Consider the following 25,572-nt stretch of genomic DNA (forward strand, 5'->3'; position numbering starts at 1 on the left):
TGTATAAGGTACAATTTAGCGTTCTATACGTGGCTCCACAGAAATGGTGATTAAAATAAACAAGCATTATTAAATTTGAACTAGTAGCAAAGGCAAAGATACCGAATTTTTGTATAGGGGCCCCGCCCCATATATTATATATTTTCAGCTCTCTTTTTTTTAATATTTGTCGTTATAATGGCAATCGCAATAGACACTGTAAAAAAATAAGTGTCTGTTACATTTCAAGAAACAGAGCTCTTGACGGGGATGGGATGGCATGGGACTATGGTACAAAAATAGGACAACAAGCAGACACTAATCAATTTTATAGGCAGAAGTTTGAGCCCACTTTATTATGCGCAAGATAAGATGTGGCCCAAAGCGTTTATTCAAGTTGTTCACCAGGTGCGAGCAGGACCGGTTCGGAAGAAAGTAAAAGACACATTTAAAATTTCAAAGGAATAATATTATTATGTAAAGTCAGCGAGCTTTCCACTCCGTCGCGTCGATTAGATCATCTCGTTAATTAATATGATCTAAGATCACGTGGCAAAGTGACACTTCGTCAACAGAACGATTTTGCTACAGAGAGTTTGAATTTCGAATTTTCTAATCTTTGAACGCATTTTCCACAGATTAATGAAATACCTATAATATGAATACAGAGTTATAACAAACTAGATATACACAGAAAAGTAAACTTAAACATACGTAACTTTTCTTCTTAAAGTTTTTTTTTTAATATTAGAAGACTTTAAACATTAAATCTAGGTACTAATTGGCCGTAGTGGTAACCTAAAGTGCGCGTCCCTTGAATGCCCTAAGGGCAGTTTACTCCTTAATTAAGGATGGAGGGTGGATTTGAATACGTAGGAGCTATTTATACTTCATGCGTTATTTACTATACATTCTATAGAGCATCGCCTATTAATGTGTTGCCATTATTATAATATTTTCCTTTAAAGTCATAGATTAGTAAAGACACTTCGCCGCCTTGAAATTGAATGAAGCCACAAATGGCTTATTAGTAAGTTCTTTTTTTGAATTCTTGACAAATAAAAAACATTTTTAGAGAAAATTTACGAATAAATAACGAATACTGCGTAATTTACATAATAAATAAATAATTATTTCAAATATTTTAGGGACATTTTAGCACGGAGACGTGGCAAAACTTTTTTACGCAACTATTTCAATTTTTCCAAACTGGGTACATTTTCTTGTTAGGAGTGAGTAATCTTTATTAATCTATGTTTAAAGTATAAAAAAAGATGGGATATAAAACTGTCAAATAATATTAACATTGAAAATATTTAAACCATTGCGTTTGAATTAAAGTATAATATCTAAAACGTGCGTTGGGGCTTCGGAGCATCCGTGCTTCGAAGATAGTTAAGCCGTTGGTCCCGATTGTTGGATATAGGAGAGCAGCCGTAAAACCTTGTCAAAGGTATAATAACCTGGGGGTTACTACCATCTCTTAAAACAATATTAATTTAATCATACTTTTACTTGTAGGAAATTTAAATTTTAAAACAAGATATGACAATTTCAGTTGGTTTTATGCAATGATTTAAGTTTGTTCAACTGTGTATGACGAATATTTTACTGTTTTAAGGAGGAAATAAAACTTTCCTGAACTACTATGATATTTTTAAAAGAGGGTGGTAGGCAGAAGTGAAAACATCCGATGCGGGCTGTTTACTAACCCGGTGAGGGTTAGTTCCTTAGGTTCCTTTTTCCTAGGTTCCTTTTCAAATCTGCATAGAATATATCTAATATTGGAAAAGGTATCTACTCCACAGTATATACACAGTATGTACTGTAGGCCTTTCCCAGTTGTAGAAAAAGATAAGTGAATCAAATCTAATTTATTTATTTTTGAATAACATCGTTGTTAGTTATTAAACATTTTAGTTACATTCGCTTATCCTGCTGTGAGTGGCTTACAAATTTAATCCTTAATTATATGTGAGCCGTGGGAGGTACCTAGTACTTAAGTAAGAAAGGTTGTAATAATTTTAATATCCCGAGTGTGTGGTTATTTTTTGCAGGATTAGTATTACTTTGTAATATAAAACACGTAAGTACTTAAAATAAGTTCAATTGTCGTGAAGTCTTACGTAAAACAATCGTATATAAATTCAAAAAAATATGAATACTTTAAGGGAATACATTAGGTCCCTTAATGAAATCCACGAGAAAAAGAATCGTATGAATTGATGCAACAATGTTTATTACCGAAACATATCTAATGAGCAAGAAACCAAGTTCACTGACACTCAATCAATTAATGGTATAGCTTACAGAGGGCGCCATAGATGGCTTTACGGGTTCCATTGACTGTGCAATCCGTTGGGGCATACAGGGTTGCTAGATGACAAAATTATTTAGACGTGAAACATAGGTTAGTAAAGATTACTCACTCCTAAGCCTAACAAGAAAATGTACCCAGTTTTGAGAATTGAAATAGTTGCGTAAAAAGTTTTGCCACGTCTCCGTGCTAAAATATCCCTAAAATATTTGAAATAATTATTTATTTATTATGTAAATTGTGCAGTATTAGTTATTTATTCGTAAATTTTCTCTAAAAATTTTATTTGTCAAGAATACAAAAAAAGAACCTACTAATAAGCCGTTTGTGGCTTCATTCAATTTCAAGGCGGCGAAGTATCTTTACTTATCTATGAAATAGACGAATTAAAAAATATTATAGGTAAAAAAGACTTTCAATTACGCCCATACGTATTAAAAAAAATAATAGCTGCCAAAGTCGATATCGTACGATCGATCGATATATCGATCAAAAGCGATAAAAAATCGATCTTTATTGTTTTTCAAAAGATTATTTTAATTTTTGTGGGCTACATCCAAAATTTAAAAGGGTGGACTCCAAAATCTTAGTTATGTGGATTAAGTACTTCATAAACAATACTCTTTATAACAAATCCTTTACAATACTGACACAGAAAATAAAACAAATACATATTCATTTACATATTACTAAAGGCAAGATAATAATCGACTTAATCTTATTTATGTATTGGGTACTTTTAGCGGGATGATACTTAATACCATATTAAATAATACGTAGTAACATAAACTAGACAGCCCTAATCCGTAAAGAAAGCTGCTTTGGGATCGTTCCCGAGAAAACAAGTGTTGGTACTCAGTAACTAATTATTCAGTGCGACTACCGCGGGAAGAGAAAATACATTTAATATGCAGTTATTTCGAATTGGTTCGTAAACGCATTTCCTTGACGTGCAAAAGGTGTTGGTAAAATATAATGGTGCAGAAATAATTAATATTTAATTTTAGTTCTCTTTATATACATTTTGTAATTAATAAGATTTATAAGAACAAAGAATGATAGGTAATTCCGCTCATAAACATCTGTAGCAATAACCCTAGATAGGATTACAGTCCTACCTGAGTTTGGCCGTATATATAATATTGATGTAGCAAACGAGAATACATTTCACCTGATGGTAAGTTACTGCCGCCCATAGACATCTGCAATCAACCCCCTTATCCTAATCTTGAGATTAGACTTCTACCTGAAGATGGCAACAGATGTGCTTCTATCCCAAGGGATAAGTTAGAAAACCTCAGATATACGAGTATGTATCCCTTACACACTCTTCAAACCTGAATACCAGCTGTTATTGAGCAAAAGCGGTGTTTCTACGGAGCCGAACCTCTAAGAGTTCTAGCACCTTAAAACTCTTTTTAAGGTGCTAGAACTCTCCCGGTAAAACGCCTCTGCGTTTCCACTTAGTTCCCAAGATATGCGTTACTCCTAAGATCTAATTCAAAGACTCTTGTTAGAGTCTCTGCTTAATGTAACGTAACGTGCTAAGTGTAGTATTAATGTTCGTAACGGAAAGTGGACAAATGTATTGCTTTGTAGACTGAAGACGTGTGTGGAATGATGTACGACCACCGAGCATGAAAGATTAATGATGTGAGAAAACACAAAAGTATGTCAAGATCGTTCGAGTGGGGTGATATCGATTTTGCTGTGATAACACTGGCACATCTCTGGGGTGCAGTCCCCATAACCAATTTTTTTTTATAATTGGAAAACCTGACGAGCATGCAGTCCACCTGATGGTAATTTGTGTATTTGTAATCAACCCCAGATCAACGTATAAAATAAGGTATTTCTTCCTGTGGTCGGCCTCGGATGCGCCGGCATTCCTGAGGATTAAGCTGGTATGGTTCGGAAGAGCAACTCTCCCTTGTCACACCCTTCAAGCCGTTTTTGCTACTACTGAGTTTATACGGTACTTATACATGATACTGTTAAAATTAAACGCATTTATTTATGACTAATCCTTTCTCCCACGTGGTCTTTTTGCACGAGTTATTCCTGAAATACACTCAGGAAGCGAAAGTAAGCGTATGGACGACCTAAATCGTATTTAGGGTTTGCATCCAACACCTCATATTTAAGGAATAACAGCTGCGGCGCATTTTGAAACAAAGCAAAGTGCAATATTGCTAATTTTGGATATGTGCTAAATGAAAGCGGGAGTTAGCAGTACCAAAATTGTACAGTGTCTCTTTTTGGGAAAATGTTTAAGTAATTTTGTAACAAATATAGTTCACCTGTAGATTTGTGAGTGTTTTAACCAGGGTCTTCATAAACAAACTTACTTGGAGGACCATAGACACTAATTGGTTTTTTTTAGATATCATGGGATACTGCTAAATTATGAGAAATTTTTAAACTGACTTTTGAGTGAAAGAGTGAAGAGTAATTAATGTCTGTGTTTATAGTTAAGACGGCACGGAATAAGCAATAAGTTAATTATCAAGTAGACATCATTTGTAACAAAAAATGGTAGTCTCTATTTCTATTCCGTGTTTGTAATATCACTGGCAGGTTTAATGGAGAATAACTGGTGTAAAATTACATTAATACGACATTCGTTTTTTTTTTCAAGCAAGCAAGATTTTAGTTGACAATTCGGTAAAAAAAAGGAAATACATCATAAAAAATATGAAACACGTTTTATGTTTACTTTAACATTAACCGTAGAACAAAGAAACATCAGGAAATGCATCTACAAATATGTAGGTATATACTTAGGTACTCGTATGTTTTTTCTCATACCGATGCATGTGTGGCATCTAAATCTAACTGGTGAAGCCTGTTTTAGATTCATTTCCGCCTAATAACTGCAGTATCACTTATGCTTATAACCGCGATGACTTTTCCGTCTTGAAAGGTGTGGTAAGTAAGAGAGGATTCCAATCTACTCCTCAGGTAGGCTCGTGTTTCTCATTGTTCACAAGTTGATCGAGTAGGAATATCACAATTTTACTGTTTCCTATACTTGTATGTCTAGTGAATTGCAAGATTACAGGCGAAATTTTATAGCTATTGGGGAGATTTTATTTGCAATGACCATATCCATTCCCGGTACTATGATACGATAATCAACTCTATGTCAGTCTTACGGGAAACCAAGGCTGTAACTGACCTTGGCACGACTTCATATTATTTGCGGTTGATTACAGATGTCTTAAGATCATCATTAAGGGGACCATATGCTCGTGCGCTCCTTCACTTTCATAAAAATAAATTTATCACATTTAGCTTCTAATCAGGCTGTTATTTATCAACAAGAAAATTGCTATTGAGTCGTTCATTCAACATTTATTCAAATTAATGAGCAATGAAACGGAAGTTCAATCGTGGGAATGTTCAGCGAATGAGTCACTCTCCTACTGTAAAGGCTAAGAATTTCTTTGTCGTAAAACGGACCTAACGAAAATGACTTAGTAATTATATGAACGCAGAAGTTTTACCCATAATAACTACACACGAGAAAAACAACAGACCATATTTAGAGAACTTAACGGTGTATCACGGAGGCTGAACGCTTAAAGCCTCAGGCCAAGAAAAATAAAATAAAAAGGTAAATTATTGGCAACCCGACCGCTTTGCCGCCGACAGCTGCGAATTGGCGCGAAACAGGTTTCGGCGGGAACAGTGACGTCACCTGACATGTGCCTCCTCCGATTTCGGGCGTTCTCGGAGCAAAAAATGAACCTCTTTCATTTCGGCGATCCATTCGATTTTACGGCTCCTTATTGTGATGTTACAGCTTTGTGTGCCCGTATTTTTATTGCCCTGACAGGTGATGTTGGTGCATCTTTTGTAATAGAAATCTTTAGTGAATAAATTGGGTAAGTGGGTGCAGTACCCTGTAGCTTTACACACGACACGACAGACAATAGAAGGTACAGTGAAATTCAATATTGTTTTAAGATTTCTATTGTCCAGATATTTTGAGGTTGAAAAAACTAGACTTAAATGAAATAATATCGTGGCAAAATTGGTGCTAATTCTTCTCATACTGAGAGATGTGTGTCTAGCTAGCCAATGACTTAAATAGTAATAGGTTTATAATGGTGATTTAATGTTACTTCCGATGAAAGTAGTACATAGTACTACAATCATATCAATGGCTTTTGATTACGTTTTTCATACACCACGTGATGTAAATATTAGCGAGTGTAGGTAGGTACCTATTTCTAACTGCATTTCTTATGAATGAAGTTTCCTTCTACTTCTTTCTACCTTTCTTACCTCGTCGCTACAATATATATGTTAAATTTCTTTGCCACATCTGAGCATGAAGATACGCTCTGGCCGTCTTTGTGTCTTTGGAACTCACGGGTAATACTAGTAAAGGACTGAGAGTATGAAAGTAAAAAGCGGTAAGCATTTATACCATCCTCTACCATTGTAGGACACAAGTCTACGTCTAAGTCTCTCCAACATCAATGAAGGTTTCAACCATAATGCACCACAGCTTTTTAGAACAATTAATCAACCTGCCTCCTCAACAATTTTTTATGTAATAGATGCAATGAAGAAGCATGGAGACCACTTGATGATAAGTAACTATTGCAGTCCAATTAAAGTAAGAGAAGTCGCACCTGCTATCACATATTTATTAATGCCACAGGGGTAAGTTTAAGTGGCATCTTTATTCTCTATAGCATACTGAATTGACAATTCAGTAATCCCATACCAGGATATCACTTGATACTTGATGTTTTTATTAGGTTCCACTGGACCGACGTAAGCATATATGATCCTGGCTTCCATCATTTGTGAGGCCTAGACCAGACGTAAAAACAATTGTAACATCAGTATTAATTTGCAATACGGCGAAGGCACAGCCATCTAGTGGAAAAAATATGCGTGAACAACCTGCTTCTATTGCTTGTTATTCAATTGTCTTATAATTTATTGATGAGTTGCAGGAATGCAATGCACAGTCGTTGCTTAGTCCCCAGGGGTAGATACGTATCTGATATCGAATTCATAAGACTTCTTAGATTTATGTACGTAAGTGATTTAGGATGCTACAAGGACTTTAAAATAAATGAGCATTAAAGAGAAAATAGCCAAAGACAAAACAGTTCAGTACTTTTTACCCGATTGCTTAGGGTAAAATTGTGCGAGCTTATGTATGTGTGTATGTCTTATTCTTTGGTCGCCTTACAGCCCAAACGTCTTGACGGATTTTAACTTACTAGTTGTCGTTAGATTAATAGCAGACAAGAACTCCCTGTTTTCAATAATGATTCTAGTTCGCCTAAGCGAATACTAGTGCTCATAATTTAGTTTACATGGTCATCATGCTCGGTCTAACACCCACCTAATTACTCTTTTAATGAACGTAGTGTAATTCAAGCAAGTTAGTGGGTTGGTATTTAAGCTATTATTAACCATTGTTGATCGTGAGAAAGTTTTTTTGAATCTACTGTTTTGATTTTTTAAATTATCAGTAGGTTAGTACCTAACTAAGTAGGTACACACTTTTAACTAAGTTGTTATAACTAACAACTTAAATAACATTAAATAGTATTAGTTAGCATATTAGTAGTAATGTTCCAAGTATTTAAGAAAACTAGTTGTTTTGTATGAAATAAGTGACCATAGTACAAATATTCGAAAATTTACTTAGTTTTTAGTTGCTATCGAAAATTACTATAAATATATTTCAGATTACTAAAGCTGAGGGTTTAAATTTAAAGTAATAAGATACTTCAAGCTATGTTTTGGGTGATAATCTTATCACTACGCTTAAACAAACAAAGGAAAGGTTTGCTTCACTGTACAGAAGTTATGATAATACGAAGTTTACTGAGAAATAGGTATGTATCTAAGTACTAGAAATTCCATTACCTTCTCTTGGCACTACCCATATGGAACGTGACACTTATTAACATTATGAGAAACGTGTATTTGTTAATATTCATACAGTTATTTTTGTTGGCAATAGTTGTAAAGGTATTTTTCTTCTATTACACTTTCGTAACATTGTGAAACTTGTTTTAAAATTGATATTTACTTATTAAGTGTTAATAATATCGTAAAATAGACCAAATAATTGGGAAGTCATTGCACTTATTCATAGTGAGGCATGCAGCAAACGTGTTTTCTCCGATACCTACGAAGCGCGCTTACCTGAGAGTCACTCCGGACGTGGTTCAAATTATTCACCACTATTCCGTTGTCTGAGCCCATTGGATCCATTGCAAAATCATCATCCACTCACAATGTCATTGGAAAACTACCACCAAAGTACGGTCCGGAACTTCCAAATATCTCACCGGCACAAACTTCAGTCAACAAAACACAACTAGACACAAAATAACCACAAGCACTGCACAGACGCTTGACCAACGGGGTAAAGCTTCACTGACTTACTTAAAACTAGTCAAACCACCTTAAACTGATAAACCTTGCTAGTATCATAATGATATGAACCACAAAAGATCCTCGTACGAGTTAAACCGATTGTGCGAACCGCGTTTCGTTCTGATGAACGTCTGGCCGATCCTAACTAAGGACGCCAGGCGGCGAAAAGTTAACCGTGCGTGATTTCTGGGCACTTTCAAAACCAAATGGTCATATAAGCTATCAATCTTTGCATACCAGAGTGGTGCGATGAAATGGAGATTCTCGTTAGGGCACGAACGCGGCGCGAGTGAAAGGGACAACGTTCTGAGCAGGTACTCCGTCCCCAAGTGGGCGAACAGTATCTACAGGTTTTGCTCTCCCACTACAAGAAGGCACGACACGGACTCTGAGCCTCAGAGCTTGAAAGTTAAGTTGTAGTTGAAAAACAAAATAAGCGCCGCGCGGTCGACACTACGTGCCGATCACTTATACCAAAACACATCAAGTTTTTCTAACGTTACTATTTGTATTTTATACTTTTAGTCTGTTATTCTTTATCATTTACAGTCATAGTGTTATTTTTCTCTAATTTAGACGCTAATACTAAGGAGATTGTATTATTAAATTGAATTGCATTTGATAAAATGAAAATGAAACGATTTTTAACATCCGGTGTCCGAAATAAAAGAAATCATCAAGTGAATCGATAAATCGAACCGGTCCCAATGCATCCCTGGTGAAGGCCGCGGGATTTAACCTCTACACAGGACAATCCTGCGCAGGGACGAACGTACACGAGCACATGGACCCAATAGAGACACACTACATGCGCAACGGTCACGCACACAAGCAGCTAGGATCTTACCTGGCTTGCGCCACAGTATAAGGATCTATACAGTATTGTAACTCGGCCCTGTCCTTGAATTATATACCTACAGGGGCGCTGGGCGAGAGTTCGCTATTCTATCGCTGGGACGTCTTACCCTCCGGGCGCACATATATTGCGGCAATGTCAACATAAGGGCGGTGGGCAGGAAATTCGGGTCTCGAGGATACCCTCTTTGCCCGGGCAGATTCTCAGGTGGTAAATACCCCCCGGATTCTTGATATTTATTCATAATAATATAATGTTATTTAAAACATAATAAAATAATGAACAAATATTAAAAAATTCTATCATCCCCCTGTTGAGGGGGTGATTCGGTAATTATCGCGTCGTTGTACCGAGCGGACGGTCGGCCCCCTGATGGTCGGGGGTCGCCAGCCCTGGGAGCTCCCGCGGGAGCGGGCGCCCCGTAGGTGGTCGATCGTGTGAGAGTTCGCGTTAGGGCTGCTCGATTACAGTATTTTAATAACGTCTGACTTTCTTCTAGTTTTTTTTAATGTAAATATTATATTTTAGCCTTTACATAGCCGCCCCTTAGTCGACGATAGGTTGACTGATATTTTGTTTTAGTGGAAAATACTAAGTAAATTAATAAGTTGCTAATTAGTAGGTATGAAAAGTGTAGTTATAAATTTTTCATAATCAACGAGAATAGCTTTTGCTAAATTATCCCTCGTATGTCGTTTTCCTTCGTCCTATCCATTTATTTATTTATGAATCCAGGTATTATGCTCGGTAAAAAATGGAAATACCAATCTTTAAATAAAAGGAATAAATTATGATGGTACCTATTAGTACAGACGCTACATAATTGTTTAAATAAAAAAAACACTGTCTAAAAACCACCGACCGCTCATCACTGCGGCAAATTCGCGCCTGTTCGTATACCGAGTGCAAACCGAAATCGACGCGCGTAAGTATAACTTGCGTTCCGTGCGTTTGTATGAAGATAGAATACTGTATAGATACTTATACTGTGGTTGCGCTGCTATGTAATTGGCATTTTTTGTGGATACTACTTTTATAAATACAATGTGCAAGGCGCGTCTAGCTAGGCAGGCAGAGGCAGTGGTCATTCGACTCGCCGGCGTACTAAATGATGAAATATTACACCTCGCCTAAGCGCATGCATCACTTATAAAGAATTTTATATACCGACACTGCACCGAATATACCGTATTCGTCATCTTCGAAGGTTTTATTTAAGTCACGTTACGTATCCTTGTAATCAAATTCTTATTTATCATTTATTCAGTTTTGATTACTATAGTAGGTACTTGCTACAAGTAACATTACTTCTGAAAGTGAAACTTAAGAAATTTAAACTTTTGAAACTTAAAAATATCTATCTTTACTCAGGCATGTTACAAAATAAAGTGTATAGTGGAACTGGAATTACGTATTTTTTTTTTCAAAATAATCATTACCTTTGTAATAAGCTTCATTATATTTTAAAATTGATTTAAACCTTATTTTACTTTCTATTTAAAAGCAAATCATTGTCACCAAAACGTCAACATTGCATACATCGCTCCCCCCATCTCCACTCCAGCAAACCAGAACAATGTGATGAGCAGACAAGAACTGATCTTCATAGTCACGACATCAGCAGTCCTGTCATGCGTGGCAACGGTTATCGACAACCGCGCGAAACGCCGTCCGTGATGGTATGCCCGCTTGGTTTGTTGTTTTAATACACGGATATAATGTACTATTATAATGTAAGACATTGTAAGATGACGGCGTCTTATATGACATCGATAAATAACACCATAATAATGTAACATTAACTGTTTAGGTAAGTAGCAATGATAGTAGTTGAAAATTGCCTTTCAATGCGAGGGCTCTGAGGTTCAATTTCCAGGTACAAACCTTCGATTTTTCGATGCCACCCAAACATATAAGCAATTAATTATAACTAGCTACAAAAGTCAGGGAAAATATAGAGATTCAACATGCGTTGGAATCTTTGATCACACTTTTTTGCAATATTAATATAATTTGCAATTTTCGTACCAGATTGGGTTGTATCTAATATTTTTGTTTATTCGTAAGAGGAATGTTTTAATTTTTGTCATTTTTTTCAGGCCACATAACCTTCCAATATGAGTCAAACCAAGAGAACTTTAATAGCCAACGAACCCAAACATTGGTACAAATTTATGAGGAATTAGTCGCTTACATAAATCATTCTAAATTTTTGGTTAACTTGGAAAATAAGAGAAATCAAAATGGACAAAGGAATCAAACCCACACGTTTATGGCATTTGAGTGGAAAGAAGCATATTCAAAGCTGGATTAATGACCGTATCACAGCATGTAAGCATGACCATGATCAAAGGTCTCGGAAGCAGATACTAAAACTATATGGTCTACTCCTATTAGCTACATTAGGATTTGCATATTCCTATGGTCGTTTCAGCCCGGAGAAGTATTTAGCTACCATTATCAAGTCATCATCTCCTGATGACTGCGTGAAGAAATGTGGCACCGAAGTGCCCCTACCTTGTGCTGACAATAAGAAGAAATCACCAGATAAACCCTGTCCCTAGCAGAAATAGTGTTGAAATATAAGTAACGTCCTAAATTGAGTTTTATTTTGAATCTACGAGTATTTCAATGTAAGATTTATATTTCGGAACACATTCCGAACATTTTGAATAAAATGTATATAATATTATTATTACATTAAATATTAAGCAGAATAGTGATAAAAGCTCCCATTTTAGTTTATCTTCAGAGGCACCACCAACACACCTATTTCTGACTTACTTGTGCTTAAAATGTGATCTGGTTTAAACCAAATTGACGCACGGGGTGGACGGGAGATATGGATGAGGCATTTTAATTTAGTTCTCCAGGATACTCTCTAGCCGTCCTTCAGTAGTACTTTAATCCTATCTGGGGTTAATTCTTATTTATGTAAATAAAAAAGCATGACGACTTCTTCCATAATGATTATTGGTTACTTTTCGTGTCGCTAAATTTATTTTCAATTTTTTTTTAATCCGTATTAAAATCTCCTTTGATTTTCCGTTACTTGAGTGATTGTAGTAATTAAGGCATTCGTCATCATAGCCCTCTGGTTTTCTCTAAACATTCATTTGTATTGCTATTTACATTGGACTGTTATAGAATTTTATCGCGCTTTTGGAAAATGGAGCAAGTTATAAAGGCTCTTGTGGTTTCAGTCACAATTGTCGCTGCGTATCACTACTACGTCACGCAAAAGTAGAAGCAACTTCCCTAAACCATCATTACAAAACTTCTCGACGTCAAAAATCAATCGAGGTTTGTGTAAATTATTTTCTTCGTATTCTGTTAAGAAGAATATCTCTCATTTGTATTCTGTTCATTTGATTATCTGTAATCCAACGTCAAATATGAAAGACGAATGGCAGAAGACGCTTGCGTCCAAATACTAATTCGAAAGCAAATTAAGTAATCAAGGATATCAAGATTTGTAGAACCATTGTAAAGGCTCCAATAATATGAGGAACAAAAAGCGGTAATGGACAGAAAGGAACAACTGAGGATTATTTCTATCGTCTTTTCAATGGGTTCCCTCTTCGCCTATTCTTACGGAATGTTTACCTTACCATCTTTTTCATTAAGAGGTAATAAATCTGAAAACAAATTAAGTAAAGCAACTGAGAATACTCTGAGAAAAGCGAAAGACCACAGAAATGATGGACGAACACAGACAAGGTCCAGAGCTGATATCTTCAACAGGTTGAGGAGTGACTAACGTGTCCTGTTTTAAGAGTTTTGTATTTTGTTTTATTATGTTTGTAGAAAATAAATATGTTATTATATAATTTCATACATAATATTGCTTGTATTTCTTGCTATAGTAAAGAAAAACGTCGTATGGAAACCGAAAGCCCTAGAAACTTTCCAAGATTTCTTAAAGCAGTGTCGAATAACGATTAAAACTAATGATAACGCAGCTGAGCTACTTGATAAAAAGTCACCGTCGCCTATGGACATTTGCAACACCAAGGAAGCCACAAATGCATGGCCGGGTTTAGAGGAGGAGAAAAATAATATTTCTGGAGGAAAATGTTATTGATGATCAAGCTATTTCTTTCCTACTATTGTGAAAGAGTCTAAAGAATGAGAAGAGTTTAACTATCTTGGGTTCATGATGCTGGCGAAGTACGGATTGGTAGACTTGATACAACTTAAATTGGTTATGACTTAAATTTCTTAACCTATGTTTTGAACTCAAGGAGACTCGTAATCAGTAACAAAATTGTAATAGATTACTGATGATGATAAAACAATCGTTTTACGCCCGTTAGTAATAAATAATAATCAATCTTAAGCATATTTTGCATACTAAAGTTCCAAATTTGGTAGACAAAAATGAGTTATGATTGATTTTATTATTACGAGTACTAACGAGTTTTAGTCGCTGTTATCATTCGCGGTTATATAAAAAATAGTATCTCACATGATGCGACTGGTCAATTTATCGGTGATGCCATGTTTCGTATCTAATTGATTGAATTAAATCTGTTTGTGTATGAGTAAACTATTTTGTTTTTCTATTTTACTTGTGCTGTCACTTATCGTAAAAGGGGCGTTTTGATAAAATCATTGATGTTAAATTTTTTCTGTTTTCATGAAAATTTTAACGGACGTCTGAAGTATAGTTATGTAGGTTTAAGAACTGAATACAAAACACAAATTGAGCGTTTAAGATTATAACATCTAAATAAATAAAATAAATTACTTCCGAAACGAATCTAAGTAAGTATAATAGATATTGCACTTAGTATTAGCACGTATAAAAAATAGAAAAGAATAAACACTCATTTCTACTAATTATTTTTTATCAAACTTAAATTCTGTCATAGTTTGACAAAACTGTCGAAGTAAGGCACAAGAACTTACAAAGAAGAAAAATAAAATATAATAAAAAATGGAAACTCACTAAACAGGAAAATAATTATTGCTAAAACATGAACACTCGAAATTTACTTTTCGATGTGTTCGTGTTTTCAACATCATTCTACATCTCATACAATCTTATGTCTGTTTTCATACGGAAATATAGAGTGAAGAGAGTTGCTGTGGACTCTGGAAAATAAAGTAAGATTTTTTCATTACATTTCCGTAGTTTTTATAAATCCCTTAGCTCTAAAAATATTTAAATAATTTACGCTTACTTTCGTGCGGTTTAAAAAAATCACAATTTTTAATATTTTAGGCGAAGAATATTCTCGTGAAAATTGACTGAATAATTATTAATTAACCTCAGCAAACAACAATTAATAAAATAAAGGAACGTATTTTATATGAACTCACCCGCTTTCGTCTCTTTCTTCCAGGAAACGTATTAAGAGGCTGTGGAGGAGGTGGTATGTGATAGAAATATGGCGGAGTGTACATGAAGTCTTCGACTGTAACTCCTGCTGGCATGTGCGACGATCTTGAAGGCGCCATGGACCTTACAGTCCCATACAAACTTCTATTACGACTTTTACTTGAATACATATTTATTACACGAATCGAACACAAAACCTAAGCTTCGACCACATTCACAATTTAAAAAGTTTCACTCGAAAGCGCGCGAAGTTAGCACAGATTATTTAGCAGGTACTGCATTATTATAACACACGCGAATTAAGTCCAGATTATGTAAGTAAACTTATTTTTAAAATAAAAAATAAGCTACTGAAAATTGTTTTTTTTTTTACTGTAAGACAGAGGTATCTAAATGATAATATTTTGGGTGAATATTTAATCTTTAGCACCTCGGTGTTTACCGTATTTTGCCATTTGCGAAGCGTGCGAACGTTTAGCAATTTGAACACAATATGAGATGTTCACGACTGATGGAGAACAATCATGCACGGTACAATTAATTATCATAGTGTATCTGCTTTTTCCAATAGGGGACGTGGAGCGCAACATATCGACATTGCTATCTTTGTAAAATGAGAGACGAACATTCGCTCACGCACTACCACGCGCCGATCCACATCAATAACTTTAAAAAGTTTGTCATCACTGCATTTAAGTGTTTTGTTATTCAGCTACCATAGCCTACCTTCTGTAACCAAAATGCATTTTACCATGATTTTTCAAGTATCTGCCTGAGATAACTAAACACCAATTTCAAATTTGTGGATTTGTTTCAATATGTGGATGCCAGTTAATATAAGCAATCATCTGAGTCCTCAGGAGTGACTTAGAATCTATGCTCAGGCAGGCAGATGTGGCAGCTCCATTTAGAATTATTATTTTAATGGTGCTGGCATTGCTAGAGATTATGTCGATGGGCGGCAATAACCACGATTATAAGTAATGAAGTATCAATAGACGGAATATTAATAATAATTTCATTACCATAAAACAGAATAAAAGGTTAAAAATAAATATAAAAATTGATATAAATCGTTTATAAATATAGAAATCTTGCAATATATTACCAACACGGCGCCATCTAGCGACAAAGCGATATATCAATTTATCCGTTAGTGTAGTCACAGAACCACAGAGTTTCGATGCTCTTGCAACTCGTACATTATTATAGTACCTTGTACAATTCGTTACTAGATGGCGCTGTAACCCACAACCAACTTGATTCAAATAATTTTGACCGTCAAGCTCAAACGGTCTCCGTCAAATATGGCTAAATATTATGTGTGATTTTATAAAATGTTTCGATCAAGTTTTAGAGCCGTAGGGCTTCAAAAAGTTTTCATTGTGCAATTAATATTGACATCATGGTAGCAGGGAACTTCGCAAAAGCCGTTTTTGGGTTGATATTCGATAAGACACAATGTGCCTCACTCGGTGGTAAGGACAATGGCTTTGGGAATAACTACATCTGGGCTGGTTCCTTAGAATCTGGTTTACAAATCGCCAACCATCATAAGAAGCCAATTATGGTCATCATTCACAAATCTTGGTGTTCAGCTTGTAAGAATCTAAAGCCTAAGTTTGCCAATTCTACGGAGATACAGTCATTGAGTAAACATTTCGTAATGGTGAACTTGGTTGACGATGATGAACCCAAGAGTAATATTTTCGCGCCCGACGGGACGTACATACCTCGGTAAGTAAGACATTATAACAGGCACACAAAATATATTTTTTCTATAAGGTTGGAAGTTGGACCAGCAAACGAGCTAGAAGTCAATTTAATGATAAGTATACTGCCGCCCATAGAGAACTGTAACCAATTCCATAGAAGCCAAGTTCTTCCTCAAACCGATTTCAGATACGTTACCACTTCTCTGGATTAGGATTGTCACCTTATATGGTAATCAACTGGCATCCAGACCCTTCCACCGATAGCCAAATGCTTCGAGCTAGAAATGGCCCTAGGTCGAACTTTGCTCTGCTATCGTTCAAACTTGCCTACAGATTTTCCAACTGTTTTTGAAACAATTTAGAGGTATTGCAATTATTCGTGGTGCTTTTTTTCTTATGACAACAAAAAAATGATTAAAATGTTGGGCAATTTTTAAAGGCTTTGAAGGATATAATAAGGCAAATAGAACTCGCTATTGAGATACAAAACTCTTATTTTCTCAACACAAAAACTTTGAATATAAACGTTTTCTAAACAATATATTCTTTCCTAGAGATACTGAGAGATACTTCGAGTTCAACTAGAATGGTACAGGTTAATATTTCAAATTTAAGGATCCTCTTCATATCGCCAAAAGGCCTCGTGGACCACGATATCTACAACGAGGAAGGTAGCAGCCAGCACAAGTTCTTCTACAGCCGCCCAGAGCAGATAGCTAAATCTATGAGGAAAGTGCTTGAGAAGTACCAACACGAACAGTTTGATGTATGACGAATTTTGTGAGTAAATAACGGTAATTGATTATGTTTTGACGTAAAAATAAATGGTTATTGTATTAATATTTACAAAGATATATCGAGGTCGAGGTATCTATGATTTCAGAATATACAATAGATACATGATTTCAAAGTGTTTGAGTGTCTGTAAATCTACTGTATATAGAATGATAATGGACTAGTTAAACGGATTTCGAAGAGATTTTAATTCCAAAAAATTAAAAGACTTAGGAATCATTCGCAAAGCAATTAAAATTCAATAGTATGAATTTCAGCCTTTTAAGCCTGAGGTCCGAGGCCCAGGGTTCATATCTCAGTCACATTATTTTTTGTCGTAAATACGACAAAACCGATTATCACTTATATTAGAGAAAATACGGAGAAAATGCGAAATGACGAACCAACCTACTAAAGTTCGAAATTAGACAAATATTGCCTAGAAAACATGTCAAATATAAAACTTAGACAAAAAAAATATTGTTATATACAAACGATCTAATGAGTACTAATGTGTATTTGGCTGTTGTCCTAATTCTTTTCAACAAAGCCCAACAAAGTAATGAATTGTTGATACATCACTCATTACAGAGCTACCACACTTCATCATCATCAACAACCCACTGCTGGGTACGGGTCTCCTCTCAGAATGAGAACGATTAGGCCATAGTCCACCGCGCTGGCCAAGTGCGTATTGGTAGACTTCACATACCTTTGAGATTTTTTTTTCATAAATATCTCAGGTACGCAGGTTTCGTCACGATGTTTTCCTTCACCATTTAGCAAGTGATAATTAATTTCTAATACGCACATAACTTTGATAATTCAGAGGTGCCTGGGATTTGAACCTCGGACCCCTCGATCGAGAGCCCGAGTTTTTTAACCACTAGGCTATCACTGTTTACCTGCCTGCTACCACACTTGGTAATTGATAAATATCTTTTATGACACAATATCGCTTCTTTTGTAATACAAAGATTTTTGTTACAGGAATGATATAACTCCTAATCTACCGGCGATAAAACGGCACTCACTATAAATAATGTGATTAAACGGTTTGAATAAATTCGGTAGCTACGAATTTTGAGTTTTAATGCTGTTTACGGCTCTAAAAATTCCATTATGGTTTAGTATGGCTTTGTAGATCACCGTTGAATGTTAATGGTATGGTGTTGGCCTATATGTTGCTTTAAGTGCCTATAAAAATTTCACACCTTAATAGAAAACTGAGGTGGTTTTTCGTCTGGTTATAAAGTTGCTTAATCATTTTTAAAGTATTTATTTCGTTCTTGTTTTGAGAATACGAGCATTTACACCTTACACCGAAGGTGGTAGAACCCTTTGAGGTTCGGCTCCGGCGGCACCACCGCCACACCTATTTCTGCCTAATAACAGCAGTGTTAGGCGCTGCTGTGTTTCGGTTTGAAGGGTGTGGTAAGGGAGACAGACTTTTCCGAGGCGTTCCAGCTTAGTCCTCTGGGGTAGCGGCGCATCTGTTGCCGACCTCAGGTAGGAATTTCTGGTCCTATCTGGAGTTGATTACAGATGTCCATGGGCGGCAGTAGCCACTTACCATCAAGTGGACTGCATGCTCCTATATTATAAAAAAAATATTCAGTGGTTTCTACTGTAGACTCTAATAAGGTACCTACTAATTGTGGTCGAATTTATTTTCCCTGCTTCTCCTGAGATCCAAGTTGTAATCCCTCAGTTAAGTAGATACATCTGCGGTACTACAGTGCATAATATAAAGAAAAACGCCTTATACACACAATATCATGTTGAATATAATAGTAATAGCTGTGATACAACAATTTATGAAAGTATTTTTCAAAATTTTGGTCGTGGCCCCCCAGAGATGGCTCAGCGAAGTCTTATAAATAAGAGAAAAATTCTCATAAAATGGTTTAAGAGATTAAAGACTAATTTAAGACTAGATTTTAAATATCATAATGAAATTTGATACACTTTTATGACACTTACAACAGTACACATAGTTCGCGTAAAACTGCTAGTCCGCTCTGAATATAGAAATGATTCGCGTCGCCATAGCAACTTGTATCACTACACCTGCTCGCAACAACTTCAGAGCGGACTAGCAGTTTGACGCGGACTATACCTACATACTATCATCATCATCATCATCAACCCATTATTGTCCCACTGCTTGGCACGGGTCTCCTCTAAGAATGAGAAGGATTAAGCCATAGTCCACCGCGCTGGCCAATTGCTTATTGGTAGACTTCACATACCTTTGAGATTTTTTTTTACCTACATACCAATATTCAATAAATACTTCGAAAGTAATTCAATTTGTCCAGTTTGTCACGACTGGCACCAATTTCAAATGTAGCGCCTCCTACGTGAACAGAGAACTATAAATGCGAACGGTACTAATAAAGGAAACGTCAGACGATGTATAAACAGATTTTTACAAGTTTTTTTATTAACCTGCTATGTTAGTTAGAGTCAAATCATGCAACTAAATTTTCACTTATTCCACCAGACCGAATAAGTTGAAAGGTGCTTATGTCAATTTCATAATAATTTATGAGCTTTATTAGGCAAAAAATGGGTAAGATTGATTGTTATTAGATGAGTAACTCGCCGAATAATGAAGAGTATGTTCCTAAACGCCGCTTACGTGTTCTCCTTTTATTCCCTTAAAATATACCGGGATAGGTTATACCTATAAGGTGCTACGGCCTTATTTGCGACTGTAGCACCTTTTCATTCAGCATATTTACTTCACATGCTTTTGACAAGAAATCCGAAGTAAATCTTAATTAAAAACCAATGAATGCGTATGTGTAGTATCTTAACATTTTCTACCATATTACTTCGAAAGTTATTAGCACAAACCCGCAGTCTATATTCGTCGTCAACCTTGGCAGGGTATCTTCTCATAATGAGAAAGAGGAGGCCATAGTCTACCGCGCTGAACAAGTGTGTATTAGTAGGAATGATATTATACAGCATAAACATGTACTTACATCTTCGACGACGGGTTCCACGTACATTTCCATGGTGTTGTTGAGGGGCGGCAGCGGCATGGGGGACGCCACTGCTGACGACCGCCTGGAGATGCTGTTGCACGAGCATTGTGACACGGAGCGACGCGACCGGGGAGATTCTCTGTGGACAACGATATCATTTAGCGTATGAAAGGTGGTTGAACCAGGTTGGATTGGGGAGGTACCGCCGTAACACATGTTTCCAGCGTGAAGCTAGTTCTATTTTTTTTATATAATATAGGAGGAGCAGACGAGCATGCAGCCCACCCGATGGTAAGTGTCTACTGCCGCCCATGGGCATCTATCAACCGCAGATAGGATTACATATTCCTATCTGAGGTCGGCCATAGACGGGCCGCCACCCATGAGATCCAAGCTGGAATGCCTCGGACAAGTATGTCTCTAACACACCCTTCAAACCAGAACACAGGAGCGCTTAACACTGCTGTTATTAGGCAGAAATATGTAATGTATTGTGGCGGTAGTGCCGCCGAACCACAACCATCTGAAGATATACCGTATTGGCACCTGCACGTTTAGTAACACACAATCAGGTGAACACGTTCGTTCGGTGTTAATTATTCAATGTGTCAAAAAACAACGTAGGTATACATACATTCACTATGTTTAAAGTAACGTAATATCTGAACTCTGAAGTTCACACGACAGCGAGGCTCATTTCAGCTAGCGCCATGAGCATATTCATTCCCTCAGATCAAAAAAGGAAGAAAACGTCTCGCTGATATTAGACATTGAACACCGTGGTATATTTCAAGCAAGTTGCGAATCTAGAATTAATGATTCTGATATCATTCTTTGTATTTAGCCTCCTTAAATATTCGGTAGTATTTTTATTTCAACTACGTCAACGGCTCACTCGAAGTTTTTCATTGTGCTGAATGCAATAAGTACCTATGTTTTATATCTTATGTGTGCGTAATACGCACTATAATAATAAATACTTCGCATATCAGAATTAGATAGGTTTTATTACAATTAGCAGCAATTACTCGAAACCCTAAGAATTCACGCCTGTGGGTTTACCTATCCATGAATAAACTAGTATTATTCTAAAAAAAAGTCTCTAAGGTTTAAATCGCAAAATTTTAGCCCTGGTTTTTGTGTGCTAATTATTTTGTTGGTGTTATTTCCGGCGCCACCAAGATGTGATCCCCTAAGCAATTCCTTAATTTGCTTATGGGCTTATCCGGCACTGATAATTAGTATACTTTAGTCCAGAAGTATAGTCTATCATTTTTGGTCTGAGCTCATAGCGTATAGCATTCTAGTGAGTCTTTTCATAACTCGCACAATAGGACCTGAAACTTCTAATTGCGGAAGTAACCCCATACTGTAGAGAACTGTGGACTAATAAATGACAAAGCCTTTTCTGTATCACAGTTTTCTTATATCATAGAAGTAAGATACGTATGTATTTATTTTTACCTGGTAGTGGCTACTGATTCAGGGCCTTAAAATACAATATCTTAAATACAAACACCCGTCATCAACCCATTATTGCACGAGTCTCCTCTCAGAGTAAGAGGTTAAGGTGATAGTCTACCACACCGTCCAAGAGCGTTTTTATAATATAGGAGTAGTAGACGAGCATGCAGTCCACCTGATGGTAAGTAGCTACTGCCACCCATGGATATCTGTAATCAGCCCCAGATAGGATTAGATATTCCTACCTGAGGCCTAACACTGCTGTTATTAGGTAGAAATAGGTGTGGCGGTGGTGCCGCCGGAGTCGAACCACAAAGGGTTCTACCACCTTCATATCGCGAATTAGAGGCTTGACACATCTTTGAGAACGTTCTTTATAGAACGCTCAGTACCCTTACCATGAGTTTTCACGTTTTGATAAATATGACTGTTTTAGTATTTGTTTAAGTATTGGCCCATAAAAATTCCAAGTTCTGACACAATCCGCTAGGGGCGCTGGTTGAAAATAGTATGAGCAAATACGTAAACAAATACCAAAACAGTCATATTTGTCAAAACGTAAAAACTCATGGTAAGGGTACAGGTGCATAGAGTTTCACGTTGTTTTGTTCACCGTTAACGTAATATTTATTTTTTTATACGCACATAACATTGAAAATTCAGAAGGTCCCTCGGTATTCAATTCCAATATAACTTTTACTCAAAGGTAGCAACACAACCATGGCCGACCTCAGGTGAAACTTCAGTACTATTAAGGATTCTTAGATATCAGTGGCAGTCACCATCTTGAATGGTGGAGTGCATGCTCTATTGCTAATTTAATTGTTTAAAAAGTTATAAATTACTAGCTGACCCGGCAAACGTTGTGTTGCCATATAAATAAAAAAATGTTAAGAGTGAACAACCCTTATCACTTAGGGGTACGAATAATAGATAGTAGCCGATTCTCAGACCTACTAAATATAAAATTTGGTGAAAATCGGTAAAGCCGTTTCGGAGGAGTACGGTAACTAACATTGTGACACGAGAATTTGATATAGAAGATAGATATGTCCAAATCAAGTTGAAGAGTATTAAGTTCAAAATGATTTTGTCATAAAGTGTTAACGTAATTGTGTGACCGCCATTTGATTGTCAATGGGTTAACCGTATTTTAACCTCATTTCATACCTGCGGTTAAAGTTAAAAAGACGATTCATAACGCACCATTTCGCATTTGTGCGATTCAAAATGAGTTCAAAATGTTTTATAAGGTTGCGTGACCTGCTTTTATTCGTGGTTTTTAACTTAAGATGTTAATACTTATTTAGTTTTCTGTTTTAAAATGCTTTATATGTTTCTTGATGATTATTTATTGATTTGATAATGTAATCATAGGTACGTGTTGCTAAGCATGATTTTTAGGGTTCCGTACCCAAAGGGTGATAATGGAACCCTATTACTAAGACTTCGCTGTCTGTCCGTCTGTCCGTCTGTCACAGGGCTATATCTCCGGAACCGTAATAGATAGACACATGATTTTTTTACAGAGGAGGCATAAGGATGGCAGCTATAACGACAAATACTAAAAATATAATAAAGTTGAATATTAAGGGGCGTCTCCATACAACAAACCGGATTTCGGCATTTTTCGATCTAACTTTTAAACCGTACTAGGAAGACGATTGAATTTTTTACAATCCGTTTACTACTATAATTGGTATTATAATAAATACAAATAAGAACCATAACACATATTTTAATATACATACTTATTTTATTATACGTTGTTTACGTATCATTCATCATCACCCTAACGCCATTTATTGTGGTTTCATATAACTAAGTATTGTTGAAAATAATAAAATGAATAAAAACAAGTAAAAAATAATGAAAATTTGTGATACGGAAGCCTCCATTTGCGAGTTCGACACGTACTTGGCGAATTATTATAAATTACGTAGAGCCAAAAAATTGGGTGATACGAGATAAGAGGATGAAAACAGTTTTTGTTATAAAAGACATCATAGACATAGCTCCATTTCAAAATCAGTTTTAGCTTAGTTCGCCAAAAACACTGACATTGAATGCTCCTGTATATTCATTCATTCTCCACGCATTCTATGTTTCGTCGAATGAGAATGATTTATCACAATGCCCGTGATTCTACAATCACAACTTTAAACTATTTTTTTAAATTTCAGAATACACAGTAGGACATAGGCTTTTCGTCGCCATAATATACCTGAACATTATTAAGTTAAAAATCTGTGCTCCAATGTGTTCTACCACTTCTTTACTATAATATTTCCTACAATTATCTAACCTACTTTTCAATTATAAACTTGTATGTACATACGTTATAATCTTTCGGCGTTTTAATACCGACAAAACACATCTGCAATACTTGCAATATTTACTAGCTAACTTTATTATTGTGTCAATTATTACCTGTTGGTTTTGGACAAGTCACTCTCATCGTTTTACACACCCAAAAGTAGCATAACGCAAAACTCACTCAAAAATACCAGTATTACCTTTTGTTTCTCCGACACACGTGACGCGTCGACCCTCGTTGTCCACACCTGCAGCGCACCGGCACAAAGTAGCCCAGCTGTGGGAGTGGGCCTGGTTCCGTGGAGTCACTGGAGTCGCTCCACTCTGGCTGGCTGAAGGGGTCGATTTCTAACGCCGATGGCATCGTGACTTTGCTAACCTCTTCGAAACTCACTTTTTTAAGTTTATATTGCACTGTTTATACTTTTTTACACACCAGTTTTCATTTTTCTAAACTGACAGCTATAACGATTATATTTAGTAGAGTTTTCTACATTTTGCCCCCAAAAACATCTGACTGTTAATTATCGTATTAAGTTTATATTACACTGTTTATACTTTTTACACACACACACACACACCGGAAATATGAAAATTTCTGAATTAACTTCCAGCACTAATAATAATACTTTGTAGTTATCTAAAACATTTTGCCCCCAAAAAACGTCTGACTGTTATCGTATTTGCAAACGTATTAACCTCAAAACGATTGCGATGGTAAACAAAAAAGTAGTACAGATAATATTAGGATTAAACGGGCGCGTCAATTAGATCTAACGATATGTCGCGAGATTAGATATAGATATTTGTAGGTGGGAATAGAATTGTAGGTAAATTCGTTTTACAAGACACGATTTTTATTTGAAAGGTTTTAGTTTGGCTTTTTGCGGCTTAGTAAAAAATATGCAGACTGTACAACCTAGATTTCTAATGATTCTAGACTGTGGTTTGTATAGAGATCTGATGAGACATTTTCTAAAATTTAAGTTTTATTTTAGTCTTATACAAAACTGTCTAGGTTATATATTGTTTTATTTTTTATTTCAATTTATTTTTGTTCTTAAAATCAGGATTTAAGAATATTGACCACGTATCTAACTTTACTTAATTCGTCTTAACTTTACTTAATTTTAAGTAAATTAACTGAAAAAAACTTTATCATATTGAAGTTTAATTATTTTAATTAATATAAAATATTTCACACAATTAATTTAGGTATCATCTTACATTACCTACATGGAGAGGTAAGTGACATATTACATCGTAAATTATATTAAAACTTCCAATGATGTTAATACTAGTACCGTATAAGTAATTATTTTTTATTGTCTTATTCATTAACTTTTAGGTAGGTGCTTTATTAGGTAGGTCCTTTTACTTGTAACACAACCAAA

At 35.8% G+C, this 25,572-nt stretch overlaps 2 protein-coding genes and 1 long non-coding RNA gene across 15 annotated transcripts in view; 2 read left to right on the forward strand and 1 right to left on the reverse strand.

The window, feature by feature from the left end:
* pyd (zonula occludens-like protein polychaetoid) overlaps positions 1–25,572 on the reverse strand; it is a 157,725-nt gene that overhangs the window by 50,106 nt on the left and 82,047 nt on the right. For 8 of the 13 annotated variants that reach the window (XR_012102657.1, XM_073077153.1, XM_073077152.1 and 5 more), the window contains exon 3: positions 20,396–20,537. Coding sequence is in view for 12 of the 13 variants with exons in the window: in XM_073077153.1 (XP_072933254.1) it covers positions 20,396–20,537 (142 nt within the window). In the remaining variant the exon portion in view is untranslated. Of the gene's footprint in view, positions 1–8,479; positions 9,037–14,894; positions 15,084–20,395; positions 20,538–24,378; positions 24,672–25,572 lie in introns of those variants that run through there. The other 5 variants (XM_073077155.1, XM_073077157.1, XM_073077158.1 and 2 more) reach the window with 5 other exon arrangements.
* On the forward strand, positions 9,197–13,411 carry LOC140745363 (uncharacterized). Its single transcript, XR_012102658.1, has 3 exons — positions 9,197–9,211; positions 11,074–11,248; positions 11,669–13,411. It is a non-coding gene; the product is annotated as an uncharacterized LOC140745363 (long non-coding RNA).
* LOC140745203 (thioredoxin domain-containing protein 12) lies at positions 16,181–18,483 on the forward strand. The gene is made up of 3 exons (XM_073076941.1): positions 16,181–16,650; positions 17,244–17,408; positions 18,393–18,483. Exons 1-2 carry the CDS (start codon positions 16,319–16,321, stop codon positions 17,398–17,400), a joined length of 489 nt encoding a protein of 162 aa, XP_072933042.1. The 5' UTR covers positions 16,181–16,318; the 3' UTR covers positions 17,401–17,408; positions 18,393–18,483.

This window comes from Epargyreus clarus, unplaced genomic scaffold, assembly GCF_041222505.1.
Source record: "Epargyreus clarus isolate Ecla_fem2 unplaced genomic scaffold, WU_Ecla_fem_2.2 ptg000010l, whole genome shotgun sequence".
Lineage (NCBI taxonomy): Eukaryota > Metazoa > Arthropoda > Insecta > Lepidoptera > Hesperiidae > Epargyreus > Epargyreus clarus.

What these genes read in the sequence shown, in the direction of transcription:
- LOC140745203 (XM_073076941.1), top strand. Translation starts at nt 16,319, where the DNA reads ATGGTAGCAGGGAACTTCGCAAAAGCCGTTTTTGGGTTGATATTCGAT. An exon ending in GACGGGACGTACATACCTCG is followed by an intron (nt 16,651 to 17,243) that starts GTAAGTAAGACA and finishes TTCAAATTTAAG; the next exon opens with GATCCTCTTCATATCGCCAA.